The 10,516-nt window shown below is 38.0% G+C and overlaps 1 protein-coding gene across 1 annotated transcript; it reads right to left on the reverse strand.

Annotated features, from left to right (window-relative positions):
* Positions 1 to 7,977: 7,977 nt before the first annotated feature.
* Positions 7,978 to 9,593, reverse strand: LOC131345364 (golgin subfamily A member 6-like protein 7). The gene is given in 7 exon segments (XM_058378216.1): positions 7,978 to 8,087; positions 8,135 to 8,308; positions 8,344 to 8,422; positions 8,467 to 8,513; positions 8,601 to 8,637; positions 8,769 to 9,166; positions 9,536 to 9,593. Coding segments are annotated over 7 exon segments (903 nt in total).
* Between the last annotated feature and the right edge of the window lie 923 nt (positions 9,594 to 10,516).

Below are 10,516 nucleotides of genomic sequence, written 5' to 3' on the forward strand. Positions count from 1 at the left end.
TATTCAGAGGGATGTTTTAATGTTTGACAATTATAGAACAATTCTCATGCAACTTACACTAAATGATTTCTACAGTGTACAGATATAGAAATACTTTAGTATTTGTACTTTATTACTATACCTAAGTGTAAGGTATTTGTACTTTCCTTTTATTGAGCATTATTGAAATTGAATATGTGTACGTCATTTGAGGAAAGTAAAACCCATCATTTATATTGAAGCGATCCCTTTGTGTGTGTCTGACATGCAGAAGCCTGCAGACTGCACTTGGGATGAACGACCCTAGCACTAGTTCCCAAGTGAAGTGTTTCAGTATGCTGAAGTAAAAACAGAAGTACATTTGAGGATCAAACTTGCAACAGTTTACAAATTTGACAATCTGTACAACAAGTTTTATTTGATAATTCCATATCAGTCCAGCATCAATTCCAGAGTCTATTGTATTGTAAGTAGCTAAGCAGTAGGTTTTGGGGCAAGTTCTGTAGTTGCACAATGAAATGTGGCATATATTTTCATATATTGGCATATAAGAAATGTGGCACATTTTTTCAGTCCAAAACTTTTTATTTTAATTTTCTTTTTAAAACACATTTACAGGGAGCAAGCCTTTTAATTATACTTGACTGCAATTATGACTAGAAACTCCATTTTTAATCAATCTGCATGAGTCTCCCTAATATCTAACAGATTGATTTAATGTACTATTATTCAAGTAAAAACGTGTATAATCATTGCTATAGCTTTTTGAAAGGAAATGTTTATTTAACGTTTTTGCAAGGAGTCTCCAGTGGGAAAGCTTTTTAGCAATCAGGGGTAAAGGAAAGTCTTCAGGATCGAGGGAAGCTGCATATACACTACCAGTCAAAAGTTTGGACACACTTTCTAATTCCATGGCCTTTCCTGATGTTTATTTCTTTCTACATTGTAAAACAATGCTGAAGGCGGCCGAAATACACAATAATGTCCTTTGAACAGCTGATATTGAGATATGTCTGCTACTGATGCTCTGTAAAGCCTTCATAACGGCTCTAATCTGAGGCGCTGCTAATTGGTGATTTCTGAGGCTGGTAACTCTAAATGAACTTCTCCTCTGCAGCAGAGGTAAGTTTTGGTCTTGCTTTACTGGGATGGTCTTTGTATGAGCCAGTTTCATCATGGTGCTTGATGGGTTTTGCAAATGCACTTGACAATACTGTTCTTGCAAGAACTATTCCAGAACACCTGACCTTCGTGTCTTAAAATAACAACTGACTGTTTTTTGTTGTCATTACATATGGATTACTTAAATCCATATGTGTTATTTCATAGTTTTGAAATGTTCCAGAATGTAGAAAAGAAATCCCTAAACAAAAAACATTGAATTAAAAGGTGTGTCCAAACTTTTGACTGGTAGTGTATATATATATATATATATATATATATATATATATACTGTGGAGATTTCTTAAGAAAGGATCTTTGCAACAACAACAGCAAAAAGCAAACATACTAAAAAAAATCATTAAAATGGAAAATTGTCTTGTGTTCATGCAGAAATTTGTCATTTTCACAGGATTCCTTTTTATTTCTCAAGTACTTTTACAAGGAGTCGGCATTTTACTTTTACTCGACTGTATTTATGACTGGAGACTCCATTTTCAATTAAGTAAGATTTTGACATATTACAGTACTGTATGTATCACATACCGTGATACCCTGCTGATGATGTTAGAAACATCACACAACAGTCACTCAGTTTATAGGTGATCGAACACAGCACCTATTCTAATATATCTGTCCATGTTATTCTTACTGTGATTGACATAATCCCCACAGTCTCATTACCCTATGACTCTTCCTTTTTTTTTTTTTACTTTGGTCAATAAAATTAACATCTCCTAGTGGTTACTTAATGTATATTTAACGATGTGAAGAAAACACAAGTGAAAAACAAGAGCAGTAACACTCCATAATACAGATATCTGTAAATCTGAAACATGTTTTATAATACTCTAAAATGTGGCTTGTTTTAAAAAGCAAAACTCGATCAGTTCTCAGTAAACTCCTTGTCTGATTTTGACATTACGGTATGTTCTGAATTATGTTCTGAGGTATGTTCAGAATATCGATCAACTACAGCATGTATGTACATTGAAATGATCATGAATGATTTTGTTTAAAGAATTTAACCCAAGCAAATTTAGTTAAAGTTACTTATTAAGGAACAGAAAATATGAAAAGTATATGAAAAAAATGTAACAAAAGATATACGAAGAGCTGTGATGAACATTTAGAAGTCATTTGTTGCTGTGGACATGAAAAAAAAAAGATAACTCAGCATCTCCAAAAAGGAACTGAGATTATTAAATAAGTCTGTTCTTCAAATACTACACTGGAGAAAATCTGTTGCAGCAGAGCTGATTTGAGATCCACTGTGCTTTTGTGGCCACAAATGAATGTAGTGAGGCAATGAGATTAACTAATATTATCAAGGCTACACATCACTAAGTTTCACTTTGTCACAGTTTAAAGAGGAATTAGAAAGGATTACTCAATATTTGTGAAAAATTAAGTCTTTATTTGTTAAGTAGGTGGATTTATTTCATTTCATTTCATTTATATCATTTAAAAAAAATGTCTCAGAAGTAGATAAATGCCTGACTAGTACTAATGTTGCTTGATATGTGGCAGTAATTCATTCTGCCTCAGCAGGCAATGAGACAGATGCATGTTTTATAAGGTCTGTGTACTTCTGCGTTTATTCTGATAAGCCTGTTTGTGTATTTTATTTTATTTTATTTATTTATTTATTTTATATGATGGACTACCACTAATGCCTGGAGGACTTGCTACAACCTTCCCAACTGCTCAGCCCTACTGCCATCTAATGGCAAGATAATGGAAAGAGGAGAGAGGAGATAATCTACACCAATCAACAATTGTAACTCAGTTAATAAGACCATTTCAGCTAATATATATTGCCATAAATGAATTATTGTTTTGATGATTAAAATAGGCGGCACGGTGGCTTAGTGGTTAGCAAGTTCGCCTCACGCGTCCTGGGTTCGAGTCTGCATGTTCTCCCCATGCTTGGCAGGTTCCCCCCGGGTGTACACAGAAATTAATTTCTTGTTTTTAAGATTATAGTTCTTTTCATTATAGGCATACTCTGTCATGGTTCGGCTGCTTGACTACAATTCCCATCAACCCGAGCATGTCCTTTTCACACTCACCTGCATCCCGTTTCCCCCTAATCAGCACCTCTGTTTAACTTCCGGTTTCTTTGCACGCCATTGTCATGCTTGATGCGTTTGCCATGGTCTTGTTCATGCTCTGTATGTTGTTCCTGTTTTGCTTCTACTCACAAAAGTCTGCACCTGCATCTGTCTTCGCCTCCCATCCACAATAAGACACAAAACTAATCCACAATAATAGTGATGACAAGCTGCATGAAGTTAAAATGAAATGATGCACAACTGTATTATCATTCGTTTCCTGTATAATGATTATGAAAGAAAGAACACGTATGCAGGAAATCTTGTTGAAATTATTCTACTACTAATTATTATCTACGGTGATTAGACAGATATACACCAATCAGGCATAACATTATGACCACCTGCCTAATATTGTGTTGGTCCCCATTTTGCTGCCAAAACAGCCCTAACCTGTCGAAGCACAGATTCACTAGATCCCTGAAGGTGTGCTATGGTATCTGGCACCGGTATGTTAGCAGCAGATCCTTTAAGTCCTGTAAGTTGTGAGATGGGGCCACCTGGAAACTTACAGGACTTAAACGATACTTACAGGACTTGAAGGATACTTTTGATAGATACTGACCACTGCAGACTGGGAACACCCCAAAAGAGCTGCAGTTTTGGAGATGCTCTGATCCAGTCGTCTAGCTATCACAACTTGGCCCTTGTCAAACTCACTCAAATCCTTAGGCTTGCCCAATTTTCCTGCTTCTAACACATCAACTTTTAGGACAAAATGTTCACTTGCTGCCTAATATATCCCACCCACTAACAGGTGCCATGATGAGGAGATAATCAGTGTTATTCACTTCACCTGTCACTGCTCATAATGTTATGAATATACACTACTCACAAAAAGTTAAGGATATTTGGCTTTTGGGTGAAATTTATGGAAAATGGAAAACGTTCACGTTACAGTGATATTATATCATGAAAGTAGGGCATTTAAGTAGAAACATGCAATGGTGATTTCCTCATCTCAAACAATTTATTGAAACAAAAGCCAACAACAGTGGTGGGTATACCACAACAAAAAATGTCAGTGTCTCAATAATTTGTCATGTGCCCTTGACCATCAATTACAGCTTGACAGCGACGTCTCATGCTGTTCACGAGTCGACTTATTGTCTGCTGAGGCATGGCATTCCACTCTTCTTAAAGGGCGGCCCTCAGGTCACTGAGGTTCTGGGGTGCAGGGTTACGAGCCTCTACACGGCGACTCAGCTGATCCCATAGGTTTTCTATGGGATTCAGGTCTGGAGAAAATGCAGGCCACTCCATTTGAGGTACCCCAGCCCAGACTGTAACACCACCACAACAGTGGCTGATGCATAGCGCTCTCCTTGACGTCTCCAACATCTTTGGCGGCCATCATTTCTGCTCAACGTGAATCGACTTTCATCAGAGAACAGCACTGAGGCCCACTGGTCCCTCGTCCAGCGTAAATGTGGTGGTGTGGTCAGATACCCTTGCAGGTCGTCTAGCACGCAGACCACGCTGATGTAAACGGTTTCGAATGGTCTGATGTGACACTTGGGTGCCTCTCACCTCCCTTAAATGGACCTGGAGTTGAGTGGCATTCATCATCCGGTTCCGCAGGGCACTGTTCACAATGAAGCGGTCATCAATGTGGGATGTGGCCAAAGGACGTCCACTTCTATGCCTTTCTGTGACTCTTCCATTCTCTCTGTATCTCTGTCGCAACCTGCTGATGACACTCTGTGACACTCTAAGCTCAGTGGCCACTTACCTCTGAGAACATCCTGTTTGAAGCCTCGCAATGGCGGGTTACTGTTGATCAGTTGTTAGGTTTTTTCTTAATCTCATGATGTCAAAATGTGAACAGCATGATGAAGAGGACTGTTTAAATACCAATTCTAATTGAACCAGAAAATTTATTGGTCGATTCATGGATCAATCACCAGTTGTGAATTTTGCCGTTAAGCACCTTGTTAGAGAACAGCAAGTTATGCAAAAAGTACTGAAACACTGAACAGTTGGACATGTGCATTCAAAAGTGTAGAGAAGGTCAAATTAAGTTCACCTGTAAAGGTTATAGTGCATTTCACCCGAAAGCCTACTATCCTTAAATTTTTGTGAGTAGTGTATATAGATAGATAGACAATTTATTTGTCGCCTTCAGGCTTGCTCTTTAGGGATAAATAGTAACTTCAAACTTTTTTTTATCTATGTTTCTCTATACAAGCTCTATACAAATAAACTGAATTGAAAAAAATAGATCTATTTAAAAATGACAAATTCTGGTAAACAGATTTAGAGAATATCCATCAGTTTAAACATTCATTTGGTTGTCAGTTATAATGTCTTCATCCAAAAAGCACTTACACTAGCACCCTCTAGATGGCCACATTGTATTATACTACTGGTGAATGTTGTTAAGCAGGGTGTTCTGTTTGCATCAATAAAAGTGAGAAGTGAGTCTTTCTGTAAGAAACAGAAAAACTAGGCACAAGATGGACACATTCTCAGCATAGAATCAAATAGTATAAGCCCTGAATATGCTTTAGGAAGAATGAGTAATAAGTCATTAGTAACTAATTATTCAGTTATTTAAATTATATTTTCCGTAATTACAGTGAAACTTAGTGAAAAATGTGCATCTGAATACACTAAACCCAAACCACTGGGAGTCTGAAGGGTTAATGTAAGGTTGTGGGGCTGTCTCACAGTGTGTTTGACAGGCCAAATGCATTAGGCTTACTCAGGAGTATTTTATTCGGTGGTTTGAACTGCGTGACACTCGCTGTGCCGTTTGTGTTGAGCTCAGCTCCTCCACGCTGACACTGTGCAGGATGGAAAGATGTGGCCTGAGCCAGGAGAGGCTGGAAAGAGGCCACTGTGACTCTGCAACAGTCAGTCTCTGAGGCTGAGCCACAGGCCTGACTACACACACACACACACACACACATTTTTGTGAAAAATTAAGATGACAGAAGAACTAATATAAATTGTAGACATGGTTTTCTGAAGGTCTGAGGGACAAATTAAGAATATTTTCTCGTGTCATTTTATTCATTTCCCCCCAAAATGTTTAGATTTTTCTGGTTTATGTTCCCTTTTAGGACATTCTCTGGTTTGTGTAAACCTCCAATACATGTGAGCACACACCCATTAACAGATTTTACATTTGCTAAAAAGCATTAGTCACTTCCAGTGAATTTGTCAAACTCTGCACACAGTTAAGCCAACAGTGCCCTTTGTATGCAAAACTGTTAAACTTTCTAATCGACACTTTCTAATCAATTTCCTAGTTTATGTTTAGAACTTCACAGTATGCTGAACCTTAACCTAACCTTCTTTATGCAGAGCAACATTCAAGAGTGCTTTGTAATCTTCATTACAAAAAATTCCTGTTAAGCTAAAACCCTGTTAGAGAAGAGCTTTTCCCCAACATTCATTATTATCCTCCATAATAAATAAATAAATAAATAAATAAATTAGAAATTTCACAACCCCCCCCCCAACCCGACCAACCCCCCCCCCCCCCCCCCCCCAACAAAAAAACAAAACAAAAAAAACTCTTCATATCGAAGTCTACATTTCAGGTACTAAATGCTTACTCAGCATAAGCAGCAATGTCTGCATCAGTGGAGGGAGATAAGCATCCCTGCCCCCAATTTATCCGATACATTTAATTAAATGCTTAAAGGAAACAGTATGATAATAATCTGCCAGATATGATATAAATATCGTAACCGTAATGGACACCATATTCTTACTGATTTTTTGAAGACTACATGTCCTATTTCCTGTTTAAGTTAATTATTATTACGGTAGCAGTACTTTTACTGTGCTTTGTATTCTTTTCACCGCTACTCATCATTTCTATCAAAATCATGAAACATGAATCATACTATTTATCTTAGCCATTATCATCCTCATGCCACTATCTGGATCTATCAGATATCCTGAACAGCAATGGCCTGAACCAGAATGAACCAGAATGGATTTCTCCCTTCTTTCTCCCTTTGTTTTTGTTTTCTTAATTTTTACTTTAACCTTTCTCCTGAGCTATTACACTATGCCCCTTAAAAACACTGGAAAATCCCAGGGGAAAAACCTAGAGGTAGAAATGCCAAAATTTTCAGTATGTTTCATGAATTCTGGCTGACAGTTCCTCATCCTCAGAGTTTGTAATAGGACTCAATTATAGATGTGTGTGGAACTGTTTATAAATCCTACTTCTACAATTATTTTGTTTCTATTTGCCTATGATATTTTCTAACCAATTTAAAGTCAAGTGGGTTTTTATTATCACTTCTCTCTCTCTCTCTCTCTCTCTCAATTTTACCAAGAAGTTACTAAGGATTAATGACTAAATGATTTTATCTTGCAAGCTTCATATCTGCCTGCTCACACATGCCCAAATGACACAATTGTAGTTGTGTCCCCCAGTATCCAGTGCATACTACTAGCCTTAAATGGGAGCCCTAAGGGTTTTTTGCTGGCAAGCAAAAATCCATTGATTTATTACAAATAACTATAAAAACAATTTACATTTGGTGCTACTGTAAAATGAATCACTATCACCTGGCTGGTGTGTTTTCTACAGTAGTAACACTGCTTTCTGTAACTCTAACTTTTCCTCCTGTAACTCTAACTTTCCCTCCGGTAGCTCTAGCTCTAACTTTTCCTCCTACATCTCTAGCTCTAACTCTTCCTCCTGTATCACTAACACTTCCTCCTGTAGCTGTAACTCTAACTTTAACTCCTGTCGCTCTCACTTTTCCTCCTGTTGCCCTAACTCTTCCTCCTGTCACTCTAACTCTTCCTCCTGTAACTCTAACTCCTCTTTCTGTCTCTCTAACTCTTCCTCCTGTATCACCAACACTTCCTCCTGTAGCTGTAACTCTAACTTTAACTCCCTCCGCTCTCACTCTTCCTCCTGTACTCTAACTCTTCCTCCTGTTGCCCTAACTCTTCCTCCTGTCGCTCTAACTCTTCCTCCTGTCGCTCTAACTCTTCCTCCTGTAACTCTAATGCTTCCTAATGTCACTCTAACTCATCCTCCTGTAGCTCTAACTGTTCCTCCTGTAACTTTAACTCTCCCGCTTATTGCTCTAACTCTTCCTCCTGTCACTCTAACTCTTTTCCTCCTGTCGCTCTAACTCTTCCTCCTGTCACTCTAACTCTTCCTCCTGTCGCTTTAACTCTTCCTCCTGTCGCTCTAACTCTTTCCTCCTGTCACTCTAACTCTTCCTCCTGTAACTAACTCTTCCTCCTGTCGCTCTAATTCTTCCTCCTGTCGCTCTAACTCTTTTCCTCCTGTCGCTCTAACTCTTCCTCCTGTCGCTCTAACTCTTTTCCTCCTGTCGCTCTAACTCTTCCTCCTGTCGCTCTAACTCTTTTCCTCCTGTCGCTCTAACTCTTCCTCCTGTTGCTCTAACTCTTTTCCTCCTGTCACTCTAACTCTTCCTCCTGTAACTAACTCTTCCTCCTGTCGCTCTAACTCTTTTCCTCCTGTCGCTCTAACTCTTTTCCTCCTGTCACTCTAACTCTTCCTCCTGTAACTAACTCTTCCACCTGTCGCTCTAACTCTTCCTCCTGTCACTCTAACTCTTCCTCCTGTCGCTCTAACTCTTCCTCCTGTAACTGTAGCTCTAACTCTTCCTCTTGTCGTTCTAACTCTTCCTCCTGTCACTCTAATACTTCCTCCTGTAGCTGTAGCTGTAACTCTTCCTCCTGTCGCTTTAACTCTTCCTCCTGTAGCTCCAGCTCTAACTCTTCCTCCTGTAACTCTAACACTTCCTCCTGTAGCTGTAGCTGTAACTCTTCCTCCTGTCGCTTTAATTCTTCCTCCTGTTGCTTTAACTCTTCCTCCTGTAGCTCCAGCTCTAACTCTTCCTCCTGTAGCTCCAGCTCGAACTCTTCCTCCTGTAACTCTAACACTTCCTCCTGTAGCTCTAACTCTAAATCTTTTTTCTTTTTTTTTTATCAAGTAGCTCTTACTCTTCCTCTTTCCAAAAGCAAATACACACTTGGTCAGAAAGCTAAAAGATTGCAGATAGGGCTCCCAAGTGGTGCAACAGAAATACTTCTCCCTATCATGATGAGTTCGCAAATTTGAATATTGATGATGCACAGCCATCTGTGGCTGGGACCCCACAATGACATTAGCTATTCATAGGTGTCTGTGAGTTCATGCATGCAGAGGTGGGTGAATAGCACTTTCCTCTGAGGGTGTTATGCAGCCCACTGAGAACGCAGAAACAACATTACAAATATATTGTAGTTTGCTGTCTTCACATGGCTCAGAGGAATAAAGTGATAGCCTTTACCATCTCTGATTAGCAGCTGCTGTGAGAAAGAGCTGCTTGATGGGTAGGAACTGACCATGACTAAATTAGAGAGAGGTCAGGGGAATTAAATATTCTGATACTTTTGTTTCCAGCATATATATCCACTTCAGGTATATTTAAAAAGGAGCTTCCTAAAATTCGCAGGAACAACATTATTAAACCCTCACTCATTTACTTTATTTATTCTTATTTATTTATGTATTTATTTATTTTGCATATTTATAAGTACACATTCCAATAATAATCGCGTGTGTAAATTTGTCAAATGTATATATGGAAGAATGTCTAAAGTACTGTGAAGAATGTGCCTTTCAAACTCTTTCAAATATATATATATATATATTAAATGATTAAATGGCAAAATGGCATTCTCCTGATGGCAGAATGAATTTTTCAGAGAGTTTGAAAGGCACAGTTCATTATTTATTTAGCTATTTATTTATTTTATTTATTTATTTTTTAATATTTTCATTTGTAGTGTATTTATTGATAATAAGGTTTAGATTGGTAAAATTTGGTGTGCTAAGGTTCATTGTAAGTAACGAGTAAATAATCATATTTTTTAGATAGGTTAATGGTGAAGCAAAGATTAAATAAAAAATAAAAATTTCATCTTCAGTATTATAGCCAGGAGATGTAAGGAAGCAACTGTTGCAACCTGTTGTGCTGCCATGATGATGATGATAATAATAAAAGCAGGGTAATGAGCTGTGATTTACTTTGCATTCTGGACCAGCTGCAGCTTTTTGGATGAGTAAGCAGTACAGCAACATGTTACATCGACTGCTTATTATACCATGCACTAGTTTTCCCACTTTGTCAATATTTCTTATTTTATATGTTTCTCAGATGACAAATTTATGCACTTGTGATGATTAGCTTGTGGCATCTCTTGCCTCCACACTGACAGTTGATTATATATCTACTAGATATGTAGCTAAAATAAAAAAAAAATAAAAA

This window comes from Hemibagrus wyckioides, linkage group LG24 (genome assembly GCF_019097595.1).
Source record: "Hemibagrus wyckioides isolate EC202008001 linkage group LG24, SWU_Hwy_1.0, whole genome shotgun sequence".
NCBI classification, from domain to species: domain Eukaryota; kingdom Metazoa; phylum Chordata; class Actinopteri; order Siluriformes; family Bagridae; genus Hemibagrus; species Hemibagrus wyckioides.